Below are 17,967 nucleotides of genomic sequence, written 5' to 3' on the forward strand. Positions count from 1 at the left end.
AGTAAATCCGGATTATGGAGTGTTGCAGAATTGAGCCAAAGTTCGTTTTTGTTTGTTCTGGACCCACACCTGACTGTGCTCAGGGCTTACTCCTGGCTCTAGACTCAGAACACTCCTGATGGGGCACAGGGGACCTACGGGGTGCCAGAAATTGAACCCGGGTCCGCAGCGTGCAAGCCAAGTGCCCTAACCACTGTACCATCCCTCCAGTCCCTTGAGCCAAAGTTAAGATTCAGTGGGATAAACACAGAGACCACAAGCTCTCTAAGCAGAAGAATGGTGAAGGTCCTGGCATTCGAAGAGACTGGCAGACCATATGAACCAAGTCAGGAGTTCACTATGTTAAGTAAGAGGCTGAAATGACCAAAGGCAGAGGAAATAAGGAAGAGAGAATGTGAGAAAAAGACCTGAAAGAACAACCATGGCATCTTCTTCACAGATTTGGGGGAAAAGAGGCTGAAAATCAAGAATATCATCAGAAAAGTAATAAAAGCATCATTCAAGGATGTAAGAGATTTGAGACAAAGGGAAAAATTTGGAGAAGTACAAAAGGAAATATGAGAAGGGTAAAGAGATATAACCTCCAAACTTTGAAATGGGTACATTTTAAAGGATGCATTGTCAGAAAGAAGACACAGATGGTATTAAACTGTGAGAGCAAATACACTTTCTGGAGGTGGGGAAAGGATCTTTGATTAGTACTAGAAGTAGAACGAAAATTAAAATGCTGAGAGAGAAACCAAGAGGAGGACATGAAGAGAGAGCTACTTGGAATACCAAATGTCACCGCAAGTCATGGAGATGGCGGAGAAATGGTTTCCTGGACATGACCTAGAGGAGAGTCTCAAGGAGAATCTGGAGAAAGATAAGAAGCGAATATATGTTTTCTTTCCTCATGTGAACTGAAAAAAAAATGTAAATTTGCATTCTACCTCACAGTCAAATACAAAGACAGAACAGCAAGGTTAAATGTTAAAAACAGCAGCCATTTTCCTCTCTGGTTCTAATTTGGAGTTTGCAAGTGTTCAGAATCCTTGTCTTTATACCTAGTCCCGACATATAAACACAATTTGCTAAAACATTATCTTTCATTTATATTTGTAGAAGACAGAGAAAAATATCTAAAATGTCACTGATGGTGGCAATTAATATATAAATGCTAGATGCTTTGTTATGTAATGATCTATGGTAATCATTCAATGTATGTTGCTTTATAAATGTCTATTTAACACCAGGTTTACCTCAGGCTGATTATTTCTTCTGTCCCCTTGATTACTATTTTTGGTATGTTGTGGAAGTCCAGCAACTTCCTTTAGGGAGTCAGATTTTTCTTTCAAACTAGAGAGTACTTCAGCTGAAGAATTTTGACTGTCTGGCACTAGAACCTGTAGGAAAAAGTAGAGAAAAGTAAATCGGAAAAAGTTCTCAATCACTTTCTAAGAAGCTCCCATTCACCTTACACTTACGAAGGTCAAGTCTTTTTCCATCGTCTAGCCGTGTGCTATCATGACTGTTCATCCTATCAAGGGGCTGAATGTGAAGCACCCACATTTTCGAATGTGAGTAGCCTGAGCCAAGTTTTAGCACAAGTGGAAGGGCATATACTTTTAATCTCAAAGTTCTTAAAACTGATGTTGAGTAATAGCTACTTCTCTGCTAAAATTATTAACAACATGTTTAAAACTCACATATTTTATTTGGAGCACACTCTGTATTTGGATCTTTTGTGCGCATTTACCCTCCAACATCAACTTCCATCACTGCCATTATTAGGATTAGTCTGATGATAAAAGAATAATTTAGACTCACCTGTGATCCACCTTCATCGAAAATTATATGTACAGACGTTTTAGCAACAGAATTGCTTTGTTTTCTGCTAAAATCCTAAAAAGTAAAAAAACTCAACATGGTATCATTTTCTTTTCCATTTTACTGCAATTGTTTCTTGATTCCTTCCAAAATTGTCAAAAACTTCCGTAACTCCCCAGTAGCCAAAGCTTTCTTAATGTGCCAGATTGGACAGGGTCCCTCACAAACATAGCACTGAACGTTTTAACATGAATCTACTGCACTGGCAGAATGGGGTGTTCCCTTTCTCTCCCCTCCCCCTTCCCAAAAATTTTTTCCTAGGCTGGCACCTAATTCCCAAGAAATGGTCTTAGGAGGTGGCCTTGGAAGCAAAGCCCTCCGGACTGACAGTAGTGCCGTTCCAAAGGAAATCCCAAAGGGCTCCCCGGCCCCTTTCACTATGTCAGTCCAAAGAAGTCCCTACAAACCACCCAGATTCCAAGTCGGCCGGCACCCCGAACCACAGACTTGCCAGTTGCCTGCCCAGTGAGGAATCAATGTCTGCTTTTTTAAGCCAGTTGGCCCAGGGTTTCTGGGTCAGGGTAACCTGAACACACACTGTCCACACGTGTCGACACAATCCTTCCCCCCAGCATGAACTGTTATCTTCGATTCCTTGTGGAACATACATACACCTTGTAGTATCACCTGCAATCTTGAGAAGCAGCACATGATCTAATATCAACCTGAACTTCAGCCCTCTTTCTCCTTCCAATTGTATCTGTTTGTTTTTTGGGCCACACCTAGCAGTGCTCAGGGATCACTCTTGGCAGGCTCGGCGACCTTACGGGGTGCTGGGGATGGAACCCGGGTTGATCTAAAGCAAGCGTCTCGCCCACCGTGTTATCTCCAGCCCTACAAACTCGACTCTTAATGAACATTCTCTTTCCTTGATGTCTAAACTTTACTCCTTGGCCAGCCACTTATTTCTTCTAAGCCACTATTCCATAATTTCCATAAGATTTAGTATCTTAGGGCTTTGTGTCTTTAAAATACCTGAGGAACTTGACCATACGTTTTGAGTTCTGATAACCAGTATCTCAAATAGTATGGCTAATAATCTGATGGCCATTCCATAATACAATGTAGCACTGTCCTCTCATTGTTCATCGATTTGCTCAAGCGGGCACCAGCAACGTCTCCCTTGTGAGACTTGTTACTGTTTTTGGCATATCGAATATGCCACATGTAGCATGCCAGGCTCTGCCGTGCGGGTGGGATACTTTTGGTAGCTTGCTGGGCTCTCCAAGACGGATGGAGAAATTGAACCCAGGTCGGCCACATGCAAGGCAAATGCCCTACCCGCTGTGCTATCATTCCAGCCCAATACAATGTAAAGGACTAAAAACTGACATAAAGCTTCAAGAATTTTTTTAAACTAATTATTCCCAAGTCACTGAAAGTTCCCAGAATTATAAAAATATTTTTTTAAATATTTTATTTATTTATTTGTTTGTTTGCTTTTTGGGTCACACCCAGCGATGCACAAGGGTTACTCCTGGTTCATGCACTCAGGCATTACTCCTGGCCAGGCTTGGGGGACCACATGGGTTGCTGGGAATCGAACCCGGGTTGGGCCACGTGCAAGGCAAACGCCCTACCCACTGAGCTATCACTCCAGCCCCGAATTATAAAAATATTTTAATATTTTTAAAACTTACCTTATATTTATTTGCACCAAAAATTTTTTGCATCACATTAACGATTTCTAATGATACATCAAAATACAAAAGCAATTGTTTTCCTTCTTTTTTACCAATTTTTACTATATTTTTCAGGCTTATGGTCAGCAGTTTCTTCGAGTCTCTCACTGTACACAAACAAATCACAATGATTAGCTTATATTTGTTTCTATAATACTGGTCTCTTGTTTTGCTATAAATGAGAAAAGCATGCAGTATATTAAAATGTAGCATAAAAGCATGCAGCATATTGAAACAGAATTAACTTCTAAAATTTAACTAGATTAAAAAATGAATAATAAATAAATAAACTCTGCGCCAGGCTGTTTTCACTCAGGGCGCCCCAAACGGGGGCGGGTGAGAACTCTTCCACCCCAAAGGACCCAGCCCTGGCAGCCGATCTCCACCACCCAACTGCCGCCACACTCCAGGCCGCTTTCCACACGCCAGGCTGAGCCTCACGTAGGAGTGAACATATTCCTGAACTGTGCAGCTGCTTTTGCGGCCGCACAACATATCACAAGACACTCCCTACCCATTTTCCATAATTACCACACCATATTTAATGGGGTTCAGACAGTAGGCAACAAATCATAGAGGGAAATATATATATGTACATACATATGTGTGTGTGTATATATATATATATATATATATATATATATATATGCCTCTCAGAGAGCCTAGCAAGCTACTGAGAGTATCCCACCTGCACAACAGAGTGTGGCAAGCTACCTGTGGCATATTTGATATGCCAAAAACAGTAACAACTGGTTTCATTCCCCTAACCCTAAAAGAGCCTCCAATACAGCAGTGTTGAGAAAAACGAGTAAGGAGAGGCTGCTAAAATCTCAGCTGGGACGAATAGAGACGTTACTGGTGCCCGCTCAAGTAACTCAATGAACAAAAGGATGACAGTGATACAGATTAATAATTTGATGCTAGCTACCTACATAAACAAAATAAGTCAATTTACCTTTCTGTTTTCACTGTTTCTTGCATAAATTACAGGGAACTCCAATAACCAATGATCTAAATCATTACACACATTCTAGACACTAAAGGTTTATTAATAAATATTCCTAAAATACATCTGAGAAAAGTATTTTCTCAATTTGAGAAAAATCACTTTAACTCCACATATATTTCCAGACATGAACTTATATGTAAAACACTTCTATTAAACCCTCAACTGATACAACAGCGGGTAGGGCGTTTGCCTTGCACGCAGCCAGCCTGGCCGACCCGGGTTCAATTCCTCCGCCCCTCTCGGAGAGCCCGGCAAGCTACCGAGAGTATCTCGCCCGCACGGCAGAGCCTGGCAAGCTCCCCGTGACGTATTCGATACGCCAAACACAGTAACAAGTCTCAAAATGGAGACCTTACTGGGCCCACTCGAGCAAAGCGATGAACGACGGGAGGACCGTGACAGAGACAGATATTGATGGTAAACAGCATCTGCTAGAAGCTTTGATGCTAGAAAAGACGCGGCAAGGTGGACACATCCTTATACTCGATGAATTCACCAAACCAGTGACAAACATATCGCACTTTCTAGTTTAAAAGAGGTATTCACTTCCTTTCCCCTACACCCTGTCTTGACATCCTGTGCTGCCTCTGCTGGTCCCTGACATGGACGGGAAGTCTCCAGACCTAGCCCGAGTGTAGCCTGGGCAGGAGGAAATGTCCTGCAGGAGAGGCGGCCATAGCAGGACCGTTTGTCTCTATATTCAGGCAAGTTCTTCTGGCCACTCCGTGACCTACATTCAAGGATGTTCCTAAGGGCTATAAAATTTGATTCTTCTGAGCATTTTTAAGCCAAAAAGTATCTTAGTTGCTCTCACAGCTAGTGTCTTGAGACTTCCCCGGATCTCCTCTGATGCTACTAAGAGCGAGGACTTGGGCATAAGACAGCCCAGGGGTAAAGGTGCACACCTTGGCCTGTCCAGCTCTAAGCCCCATGGCACCACATGCTCCCAGAGCATCACTGGGGGTGGCTTCAAGGGCTGCCTGGGTGGCCCTGGTGATCCCTAACACCACAGGGTCCAAGCAGAACTGCACCTGGAGGCCCACTGGCCAACAATCACCAGGACCCCCAGAAGAGAATCATTAACTGCATAAATATAGTGCTGACAAGCATCTGATGGCAGTTTTGGAAAAGAAAGTAATGTTTCAACAGTGACATTTTCTTACTTCAGCCTGAAAGTCCAGGTGATGCTGAAGATAAGGCATCAGACTTTGATGATGCTGACAGAACACTTCTGATCCAGATGAGTCACTGTCACTGTCCTCCCGTTGTTCATCGATTTGCTCGAGCGGGCCCAGTAACATTGTGAGACTTTACTGTGTTTGCATATATATCGAATACATCACGGGTGGCTTGCCAGGCTCTGCCGTGAGGGCGAGATACTCTCGGTAGCTTGCCGGGCTCTCCGAGAGGGGCGGAGGAATCGAACTCTGGTCGGCCATGTTGGCTGCGTGCAAGGCAAACGCCCTCCCACTGTGCTATCACTCCTGAACGCGCCCGATCTCGTCTGATCTCGGAAGCTAAGCAGGGTCGGGCCTGGTTAGTACTTGGATCCAGATGAGTATTTCTGATTATTTCCCTCTGATATATAGTGATCTTTTCTCCCTGCAGTTGGTTGTGAACTTACAGCAAAGGTAGTATTTGCTTCACTGCATGCAGGAATATGGTGCAATATTACAATTCCTCAAGCTTAGCACTTTATGCTTTGTGCCAAGTACTGTCCACATAGATCATGAATATTCACAAAACAATGTATTAGTATTTGCTAGAGTTTTCATTGATCTTTGTTGAAATTTCACACTTTCTCTGACTGCCTATGTAATTAATTAACAGTATTACTGAGGATACGAGGATATTTCCTATTTTGTTATTATAAAAACCCAGTGATTTTTATAGAGATCAACATTTCTGAATTATACAATCTTAACCTCAGTATTTTAAAAGATTTCGGTAGATAATACGTGTATGATAAAAGTATATGTTTTCTCCTGCAACATGCTGAAAAAAATTTAAATCTAGAGGCATTACTTTATAAATTCCTACAAACTGCATATAAAAGGGTCTAACCTACACTGTTGCTTTCCCATTTCTTCAGTCTCTTACTACAGAAATTCATTTTACTAGGAACAACTGCCTGATCTCCACAGTGTTCACACTGTTGGACAATCCGTGAAATCCATTCATCTAAGAATGCAGGCCTTGGGCTGGGAGATGGTTCAAAAGGCACCTGGTCGGGCTTGGCATGCTGGTTTTACCCCTGGCACAGCGTGGTGCCCCGGAACCCCTAGGAGTGATACCTGAGCACCACCAGGTATGGCGGAGCGTCCAGCAGAAAACTCAGATATTGCCCACAGCATCTGGCCGACAAAGCCAGCACTCGGCCAGCTTTCCCGCCCGCCCACACAGGCATGCGCGGCCAGGGCTGCAGAACATCACCCAGCCTCCCCAGCAGGGCGGTCCCGGTGAGAAGACACCCAGACCTAGGTACCACTTCCTTGAGAAGGACATAAAGGAGAGGAGGGAACAGCTGATGAGGACTACGTAAGGAGAGGTGTGCAAAGGTCTCGCGCACGGGAGCTTCTCTGTCCCAGAGGAGGAGGGGAGGGGGGGAGCGGGAAGGGAGAAGGAAAGAGGAAGGAAAGAGGAGGGGGAAGGGCACAGGGAAGGGGAGAAGGAAAGGGAAACGGGAAAGGGACAGGAAATGGGGAAGGGAAGGGAAAAGAGGAGAGGGAAAGGGAGGAAACGGTAACATGGAGTTTGTGGAAGCTCAAGCTGGACAGCACTTTACAACCACTTCCCACGAGCACTGCTGCAGAACTTTTCACTCCCCGGGCCATCCTCCCCGCAGATTTGTACCAGGGTAGGGATCTTGCTGGTGGACAAGAGTGTCGGCAAACGCTCACAGCAGCCTGTGTCCATCCAAGCTACCATTTCTGCCCATCCTACTCCAGAACAAAGTGTGCAAGCACTGCATCCAATTGTGTGTGCGCTCTGGCCATCAGAACTGCAAAGGAAGTTATGGGCAGAGAGGGGAGAGAGAGGGGCGGGACAGAGAGAGAGAGAGAGAGAGAGAGAGAGAGAGAGAGAATATACAAAAAAATTCTGTACCTTCAATGGTATATATTTGAACTTTTTCCTCTGGGACAGTCACTGCTTCCCATTGATGATCCTTAAATTTAAGAAAAGTTTGGCCATAAATAATTTATTCATCTTAAACCTTCTGTAAATGCTTGTCACATTTAATCTGTGTTCAATCTTCAAAAGAAATAATAGTATTAATATCATTAATAATAGTATTAGGTGCATATGCTGCCCGAGCCCGTGTGCTTGCAGCCACGTGACCGAGCACATGTGTCGCCCACATCTCCCCTCTTGAGATATGGACTTTCATGCTTTGGTGTCTAATGCTGGTGGTATGTGTGTAGAGCCTCTCTCCTGCCCTGGAGAAGCCCGTGTTCTCTCTTGAGCATGTTGCTCCGTTACTCTCTCTCTCTCTACCTCCCTCTACGCCTTAAAAATCCTCCAAATAAAATCTGTTTATTTCAAAAAAATAATAATAGTACTAATATTAATCCATCCTTGAGCCTCAAAGAATGCATATTAATATTAGAGATACTTGTAAAAATGTCTCCAAGTCCAGCTATTTCTTCCTTTGAGCTGTTTCATGAGATCAACTTCAATTCTCAATCCCATTCACTGACTGACTGACTGTCCTTCATTTATAGCAGTGCTCTCAAACTAAACAATTGCCCTTACAAGTATTAGCAATAAAAATCTGCATAACTAAATACCGAATTCATACAAAAAGTTAGAGTAAAAGGTGCAGCACCATATCTTCAGGCCTTCGCGTTGAGCCTGTGTCCAGTTAGCCAGTGGGGAGGGACCCCTGAACCTCTGACCCCGCACACCACTTGGGAGTGGCTCACAAAAAAAAGACAGAGGAGAGAGGATTCTAACCAAGTGTTAGGGAAGAACAACCTCCCAACATCTAGGCCAGGATTTGGAACATGGCACATGTATATTTATATTTATTCCCGTCATGTGTGCTATTGTAATTACTTCTTTCTTGCCTGAAATTTCCACTAGATAAAGCTAAGTGAGGGCTGAAAATTCATCGGCCCTATTCTATCCTCTTCTCCCAAAATGAACATCTAGTTCCTGAAGAATTCTCCTACAAACCCTGCAGAAACAAATATACTAAGAAAAGCCCTCAGTGCCACTAAGACACAGGTCTGGTATCTGAAAACTCAATTTTAACTAAGAATTATCTATATTAAGCAGATAATGCTAAAACAAAAAGAAATGAAGACATGTGAAAACCATGAGACATTTCGATGATGCTCATCTACAGAGCCTTTATCTGAATAAAAAAGGATTTTAGGGGCTGGAGCACTAGCACAGCGGGTAGGGCATTTGCCTTGCACACAGACGGCCCAGGTTTGATTCCCAGCATCCCATATGGTCGCCCGAGCATTGCCAGGAGTGATTCCTGAGTGCATAAACTGGGAGTAACTCCTGTGCATTGCCAGGTAGGACCCCAAAAAACAAAAAAAGGATTTTAGAATAGATGAATGGATTTCAAAAAAACTGAAAATCTTCATTATAGTATTAGCAGTTACTCAATTAAATCACTTCTTACTCAGTTTTGGCACAATGTCAAAAATATAGCTGAGAAAGACCTCCTAATGTCACTACTACTACACCCTATTGCTAAGAACGAATCCCTTCTTATGCTCGGGCTTCATAAAAAATACTTGTAATTACCTGCTAATGTCAGTGTAACTGAGAGACTTTTGACTTGTTCTTTTTTTTTCTTTTGGTGGGGGGGTGGTTCACACCTGGCAGTGCTGAGGGCTTACCCCTGGCTCTGCACTCAGGGACAACTCCTGGCAGTGCTGGGGGATCACCTGGGATTCCAGGACTTGGACCTGGGTCAGTCGCATGCAAAGGCTGACCTATCCCTCTGGCCCAACTTGGTATTTTTTCTAGAATTAATTTAATGTTCATGTGAATGTAAAATGTTATCTGTCACTGACATGCAATTTTTTTTTGATAAGCCTATGTTAAAAAAAAGCTTGTGTTGAAATGGCATTAGTTTCTCCGTTGCAACAGTACTTCAGAAATCATTTTCATTTCTTTCCTTTGGGGGGGCGTCAGTCACCAGCAGCGGTGCGGAGGGTCTCCTGGGCTTGCTGCAGGAAGCCGCTGAGACCACACGGGGGCGTCCAGCATCTCGCTGGCTCTGCAAGGGTCCTCCCTGCTCCTAGTGTCGACTCACTTAACAGGTTGCTATCGAAGCTACTAGACCTGCCTAGTACTGAAATCTACTAAAATATATAGAAATAGAAATACTCCTAAAGTAAATCAACGTGTTTTATATATGCTTATACATACATCTGAAGTGATACAGAGGGAATAAAGCTTACATCATCTCCAGCAATATAGAATGAGAGAGTTTGGCTTCCGAGATTGAAATCTATCCAAAATTCCTCAAGTTTTTCATCTGATGGCATTTTCAGCTGAAAAGGTAAACATAAAATGAGTGCTGGGCTGGGGAGAAGGCGCAGGCTGGTGGTGCCTGCCATGAACACAGCTGGCCCCGTTGAATCCCAGACACCACTTGGTCCCCTGTGCATATCCAGAAGCAACCCCAAGCACAGAGCCAGAAGAAGCTCCTGAGAACCACTTGGTGTGACCCCAAATCTCCCACTTCGATTTAGAAACAATCAAAAATGCTACTTTAATATTTTACATAGATGTTAGGTACCGTTAAGAAATTACACAGTCCAGGTGTTAAGATAGATCTAAAACATTGGTTTGGATGTCCTTGGATGAATCGTAAATTGAAAATTCAAGGAAACAAGAAAATTTGAAAAAGTACAGGCTTTAGATTTCAGTTATCCTTGACTACAAATATGCTGTTTCATAAACTGTCATACAGATACAAAGCACTAGAACAGTTATATCTGCCATCTAGTTTTATTATTTTTAATGCTCCTACCAATTACAAATATAAAATTTTCTTGAGTTCTAAATCAAAAATCATCTAGTAATATCTAAGAGAAACTTAAAACTTACCTCATATTTATCAAGAAATGCTGATAAACAAGGAAATGTAAAGACCCTGAAATGAAAGTAGTTTCAGTTAAAAAAATTTCCTAAGGCTTAGAAGCATAATCTTAACTAGTCACAGAAATCAAACCTATAGTAGAAAAAAAATCCAGTAGTGGGTCTAGTTCAAGTAAAATCATATCTCATTTAGTAACTATTTTTCCTTGCAGTGCCAGGGATCAAACCTAGGACTCTAAAACATACAAGGCAAATGCCTGACCACTGAACTATATCCCCAGCAGCACTGGGACGGTCTCCTAAGCACCTCCAGCAGTAAACCCTGAGTGCAGAGCCACAAGTAAGCCCTGAGCACTGCCGGGTACAACCCAAAATAACACTCTCCTCCCCCAAAAATAGTTCTCTGGAAATGTCTGAGTTCACCAAAATTTTTTTTTAGATATTATTACTGACACTTAGCATTGAACCACCCCAATGCTAATTTTCACAACAAATATGAGACACGAGTTGTGTTATTTTACAGTCAAGAAGACGGGTTAAATATTTTGCCCAACTTTTGAGTAGAAAGAGAGGAATCTTTGATTCAAATCCCTAAGTTTTGTGACATTCAACGCACCCCATCTTTCATTTCCTGAGCAAGTCAACAAGAATCCATTCATCCAACATACATATCTGGGGCACTGATAAGGAGGCAGACATTATACTGAAATACTCTATTCTGACTTTAGCAAAAGTGACAATAATACGCACTCTTTCACACCCATTTCTGAGGTGAAACAACCTCAAAGGGTATTCATATAGTATGATGATTATAAAGGGTGACATCTCACAGCTGCTATCTATATATTTTCATTCTAGTAATTGGATAAAGGAGGTAGAGATTCAGTTAAGATTTGTACTTCGCTTTTGTTTCTTTGTTTCGTTTGGGGGTCACACTGCAGTGCTCAGGGCTTACTCCTGGAGGTGCTCAGGATCAAACATGGCCAGCTGTGTGCAAGACAAACACCTTCCTCACTGTACTATCACATTGATCCCTGAACCTAAATCTTTATTATTCTAGTACTAAATTTACTGTCATGCATGTACAATTAGTAATATTAGGAGAAATGTAATTTTCCTCCAAAGAAACGTAGCAAACACCAGAGGGTTATTTTACCTGCTAACATAATTTAGTAAATGATGTTCCATTAAGATACTGTTTTAACTACTCATCCACATTTCACCCTCCAAATTACTAGCTTCATTTGGGGAGGGGATGGCGTCCCCAGCAGTGCTTGGAGGCCAAGGGCCAAGGGCAGTATGCAATTGACAGTGCAGGCCTAGAGATAAGGGGCTGCTAGGATCAACAGCGTTTGGGACGATCAAGGTCACCAACAGGGAGCTTCAGGGCCACCAGGGCCACACCCAGCAGTGCCTCTGGGGTCATGGAGTACTGGGGACCAAACCTAGGGTTTGTATGTATGCTAGCGTTTGAGTTATCTCCTTGGCCTATGCTCATAAAGTTCATTTCAACATGGCGCATTCCCTCTTGAATGCCCGCTCGCTCTCTCTTTCTCTCTCTATTTTTTTTTGTTAATAATTTATTTCTTTATTGAATCACTGTGGGAAAAGTTACAGAGCTTTCGGGTTTAGGTCTCAGTCATGTAAGTATCAAACACATTTCCCTTTACCAATACTTTTTAACCGTGAACCCCAATAGAACCCCACCTCCCAACCCTCCCAATTCCTGTGTGGCAGATGAGTTCTAGTTAATACTCTATCTACTTTGACTAGATACATTGTTTCAATAGAAGATGCACAATTATTGTTTAGAGTTTATGACCCCCCCCCCCCAATCAGACATGCTGAAACAGCGTTGTGAAATGATTTGCTTTCTACAGCTGGGTTTAAGAATAAAATGATGTTGCGCGGCCGCAATAGCGGCCACGCGGTTTTGGATTTCTGCTGTTTTACTTATTAACCCTGGAAGTATTTCTATTAAAAGTTAGACAGTTAAGAGATTGGTTTCTGTGCTCTGGAGTCGTGGCCGTGCTGGAGAGCTGCTCGTGGGGGCAGCTGGTGACCTCGGTCGGGCGTGAAGGACGGCCCAGAACGCCCCCCTTCCCATGAGGCCCCTGCCGCCCCCCGCCCCCGGCTCAAACCTGCTGTCCACTCTCTCTCTCTCTCTCTCTCTCTCTCTCTCTCTCTCTCTCTCTCTCTCTCTCTCTTTAAAGGAATTTATTCATTTAATTCCTCTCTTCCCCCCTTCTTCATAATTGAACCACAGTGAGAATGAGTTACAAAGCTTTCATGATCCAGTTTCAGTTATACAACATTCCAACACCCATCCTTCCACCAGTGTATATTTCCCACCACCAAAATCCTCAGTCTCCCTTCTGCCCCCCCCCGCCCCCCCCCCCCCCAGTCAGCCTGCCTCTATGGCAGGCATTTTTCATCTCTCTCCCTACTTTTGGGCATCGAGGTTTGCAATACAGATACCAAGAGGCCATCGTGTCTGGTCTCCTACCCACTTTCAGCACACATCTCCCACCCAGAGCGATCCCTTCCAACCATCACTGTGTTGCACTCTATGGCTTTATTAACAAATAGTTGCATATTGCATCAAGTTTACCTTCTCTTGTCTCCAAGAATGCCATTTACAAGGTTGAGAAATATTCTGCAATCCTAATTAAAAGCAAAAAGGCATTTAGGAAGCAAAACAATGTAAAATTTTGTTTTGAACTTGTTATTTCTTAAACTACTTACTGTTTCAAATTCTGAGTCTTTAATTCCTTTAAACGCCTTAGCAATAAAATCCATTGAAAACCAGTGGCATGCCAGTTCCTGTCTTTGCTTTTCTGTGGTCATCCTACATAAAGCCTCCAGGATACCAACTTGTAAATCATAATCTTTTAAAAAAATTGTTGGTGTGTTATTTTAATTACGGAAATAAAGTTCATAAACCAATATACTTTATAAAGTGTTTTGAAAAAGCAACAGAAATCAGTGCAATTTATTATTAGTGTAATTTACTCATCTTATGCCATTTTCATGATCTAGATTAGAAATATATCATTATGGCTACCAACAAAAGTTTACTACAAGTGTGAAAAGGATATTGAAAACAAAATTTTAAACAGCCGAAGACTCTGCTATCCATTATTTGCATGGGAAATAGCAAAGTAACCCATATAAGTCTATAGACCAAAGAATCCTTGTTTTCTGGTTTCAGCATGTTTACAGTTAGTCTCATGTATTTTATTTTTACTATTCAATTACTTTTATTAAAAAATTTTGAGACAATACTGATTTACATCACTATATGTGTTTTAGGAACACAGTTAGCTAAGACACTGTAGAATAGCAGTTTTTGTCTCTAAATTATTACATCAAAGATTAGGAGAAAATAGTTGGGATTTTTAATATAATTAAATATTATTTAAAACATATTATCTTAAAACAACTCAACCCCAAGCACACCAAACTGCACAAAATGAAGAATTTCTCTTTGAAAAATTAATGCAGATTTTTATTTAAAAGTGGTTATTTCTTATATTGATAGATCTATAAGGAACAAAGTAACAGTTGACATCTCTCACTGTCACATTATTATTTGTATATCTCATTTTTCACTTAGTTAAGTAAACATTGCTAGGTCAGAAGAAATCTCTAAGGGGTCAGAGTGCACGCTTTACATGCAGGATCCTCAGGTTCAAGCCCAGAATGACATGGGCCCCAGAGTACCAGAAGGAGTGAATCCTGAGCAGATAATCAGGAGTAAGCACTGAGTCCCTCTGGGGTGTAGCTCCAACTAAACAAAAACAGTTTGACTACAGTTTATAATTCACTCGCTTAATCTCACTCTACCACAATGTTTCTATTATTCTTATATCAGATTATTAAACTTGGAATACTTTTCAATATGAAGTTTGAAAAGCTATACTTACCTCCCGCATCTAAAATCCTTTCTCCCAAACTACGCCTATGAATAAAAATAATAGATTATATACTAAACTATTATCCATTAAATATAAATCCTCTAATTCTGGGGGGGGGGGGGAGGGAATTCAGTAAAATTCCAGTTAGCTATTATCACAGATTTTAGCAGAAAATGTCATTAAAATCTACAGCAGTTTATCAGTTTTAATTATTTATGTAACTCATGGTTGTCTAACTGACTTATAAAACATTCTTTAGGGGCTGGAGCGACAGCATAGCGGGGAGGGCATTTGCCTTGCACATGGCCAAACTGGGTTCAATTCCCAGCATCCCATATGATCCCTCAAACACTGCCAGGAGTAATTCTTGAGTACATGAGCCAGGAGTAGCCCCTGTGCATTACCGGGTGTGACCCAAAAAGAAAAAGAAAAAAAAAATTCTTTAAATTTTTAACTTAAACCACCTGAAGCAAAATAGTATATATTATTACATGAGAATTAACATTTCTTGACTAAAGAGTATTTTCCTGGCATCTTGAGGCATTTTATCAAGCATAGCATTCATTTTTTTCAGAGTCTGAAAAAGAAAAAGATAAATATATTCAGTGAAACATTAAGTATAAAGATTTAGGAGTATAAATTTAGAGGTTCCGCACAGCAGAGCCTGACAAGCTACCCGTGATGTATGCGATATGCCGAAAACAGCAACAATAACGGGCCTCATTCCCCAGACCCTGAAAGAGCCTCCAATACGGCAGCATTGGGGAGGAGAGTAAGGAGAGGCTGCTAAAATCTCAGGGCTGGGACGAATGGAGACGCTACTGGCGCCCGCTCAAGCAAATCGATGAACAATGGGATGACAGTGATACAGTGATAAATTTAGAAGATTATTATTTTCTTAATAATCACTTTCTTAATAAGCACTTTCACACATAATGGAAAATGATGGATGAAATAGTATAAGTATATATAACGGATAAGAAAAACACCCCAAATACCAAAAAGTAGAATATACTATGATTTCTGTACATAAAATCTGTTTATTTTCCAATTTAACATGTTATTGATGCTATAAAGCACAAGCAAAAATAGTACCTTATTAGTGGGCTTTTGTGGCTACACGTATGTACACTCCTATATATACACACTAATGCAAATTACCTTTAGCATTTAAATAATAGGAATCCTAATAATGATACTGCAATGTATTTTCACATGAATCATATGCAGATGAAACCCAAGATAGTTGAGTTTTCAGTAAATAATTCTTGATCCATTCTTCAACCACCAGTTCGTAGACCAGTGGCTGTCCACAAGTGTAATGAGAAAGGTTCAAATCACTGATGTGCCATATTGTTTATAACTGATAGTCTGTGAACCAGTATGAAGAACAGGTGTCAAAAGATTGGAGGGCAGTGAGGGGAGTGCAGACGCCAATGCTCTGCGGGTACTCTCCTGATTCATGCTAACGAGAGCAGGATGACTGGGGGGCAGGTGCTGAACCCTCACAGAACTCTGCCAACGCTCTCCCCAGAGGTCAGGCCAGTGGTGAGTGTGGTTTTTCCCTGAAGGTGGCCACCAGTTATAAACCCCCACTATGGTCCATAAGATCCTTTGCTTGGTCTCCTATACTGAATTCTCACCAGGGCACCCTGGCCACCCCAACCCATTAGGCCAATAGCCCATGAACCCCTACTTCAATCAGGTATCAGTAAGTTCAGGCAAAATAACACATTTCCTGAATCACACCTCCATGACATATTTGATATGCCAAAAACAGTCACACAGTTACACAGGTACACCAGTGTAAAAAGGAAGGGAACAACCCTGAAGGGGAAGGAAGAGATCACCACCTCCAGACTACCACGGCACCTTGGTCAGACAGTGTAGAACCCCACCACAAGGAGAGAATGAAGACAGAAGCTCTGAAACCTCAACTAGGAATACCCACATATGTAATCTCTCTGATAAAGAATTCAGAGATGAAATGGTGAGGATGTCTAAGGAGCTCAAAGGGACAGTGGAATGGATATCCAGTAAAATACAGCAGGATCTGAGAGAAAACAGTGGAATTGGCATCCAATCAAATACAGGAGGAAATGAGAGCAGAAATAAGAAAACTATAAACAGAAATATCATTAATAAAAAATCTGGTATATGAAATGAAAAACTCAACGAATGACCAACAGTAGAGTAACAACAGCTGAAGACAGAATCAGTGAGCTTAAAAATGAGCAGCAAAATACATCCAGGAAACAACCTAAAATGGGGAAAGACCTCAAAATAGCTCAAGGGTGGACAAAACTATGGGATGAATTTTAGCGGAACAAGCTAAGAATCACTGGAGTCCCAGAGGGCCAGGGAGGCAACCCCAGTGATGTAGTCACAGTGAAAGACATCATTGCTGAAAAGTTCCCGGAGCTGGAGAACTCGGGCATCAAGATCCATAAAGCCTGAAGGGTACTAGTTAAAAGAGTCCCTAACTCTAAGACATACCCTAATCAGAACAACAAATACCACAGATACACTGCCGAAAGCAGCAAGATCAAAGAAGGAAATTACACACAAAGGAGCATCCCTGCAATTTACAGCAGACCTATCGAATGAAACCCTCCAGCCTGTGGTCAATGGTGGGATATAGTTTTAAAAAGAAACAAGCTAGTGAAGGCCTCACCAAGAATACTCTACCTGGCTAGACTCTCCTTCAGAATTTAAGGAATGATGCACAACTTCATGGATAAACAACAGCTCAGAAACTTCACAGACTCAAAACCAATGTTGAAAGAAAGACTGAAGGAGAACTGTAAGGTAAGACAAACCCCACAAGCACCAACAAACTACTAGAGAAGACAGCACAAAACATCATGACAATAATCTCTCTCAATGTCAATGGTCTAAATGCACAAATTAAAACACAGATTGGCAAAATTGATTTTAAAAAACTGAATCCAACATTCTGCTGCGTACAAAAAAAAACACATTTGAATGAATAGTCAGAGCAAACACAAAGTCAAAGGCTGTGTTTGACTTTTTTCAAGCAAATTAACTCCTTCAAAAAGGTGGGGGTGGCCATACTAGAATCCGATGACAGATTTCAGGCTGAAAAAAGGTTAGAAGGCACAGAAAAGACCATTCCCTAATAATCAAAGGATGAGTACATTAGGAAGAAATTACACTCCTAAACATATTCGTCCCCAGAGAGGGACTAGCAAAATACTTAAAACAACTGCTAATAGACTTCAAGGAGGACATTGATAGCAGCATTAACAATAGTTGGAAACTTCACCAATGCCTTGTCATCTCGATAGATCAACGAGACTAAAACTCAGCAAGGAATTACTGGCTTTGAAGGAAGAAAGGAAGAGAGAGCCCTAATAGCTATATACAGGCCTTTTCATCCCCCAAAAGCCGAATACACATTCTT

At 41.6% G+C, this 17,967-nt stretch overlaps 1 protein-coding gene across 1 annotated transcript in view; it reads right to left on the reverse strand.

The window, feature by feature from the left end:
* SYCP2 (synaptonemal complex protein 2) overlaps positions 1 to 17,967 on the reverse strand; it is a 62,339-nt gene that overhangs the window by 34,003 nt on the left and 10,369 nt on the right. The window contains exons 7-16 of the mRNA XM_056108128.1: positions 15,035 to 15,120; positions 14,553 to 14,587; positions 13,372 to 13,514; positions 13,238 to 13,290; positions 10,636 to 10,681; positions 9,984 to 10,076; positions 7,666 to 7,726; positions 3,510 to 3,658; positions 1,810 to 1,884; positions 1,242 to 1,385 (exon numbers count right to left, since the gene is read on the reverse strand). Coding sequence (XP_055964103.1) covers positions 1,242 to 1,385; positions 1,810 to 1,884; positions 3,510 to 3,658; positions 7,666 to 7,726; positions 9,984 to 10,076; positions 10,636 to 10,681; positions 13,238 to 13,290; positions 13,372 to 13,514; positions 14,553 to 14,587; positions 15,035 to 15,120 — 885 coding nt within the window. The remainder of the gene's footprint in view (positions 1 to 1,241; positions 1,386 to 1,809; positions 1,885 to 3,509; positions 3,659 to 7,665; positions 7,727 to 9,983; positions 10,077 to 10,635; positions 10,682 to 13,237; positions 13,291 to 13,371; positions 13,515 to 14,552; positions 14,588 to 15,034; positions 15,121 to 17,967) is intronic.

This window comes from Sorex fumeus, unplaced genomic scaffold, assembly GCF_029834395.1.
Source record: "Sorex fumeus unplaced genomic scaffold, SorFum_2.1 ptg000193l, whole genome shotgun sequence".
Classification (NCBI taxonomy): Eukaryota; Metazoa; Chordata; class Mammalia; order Eulipotyphla; family Soricidae; genus Sorex; species Sorex fumeus.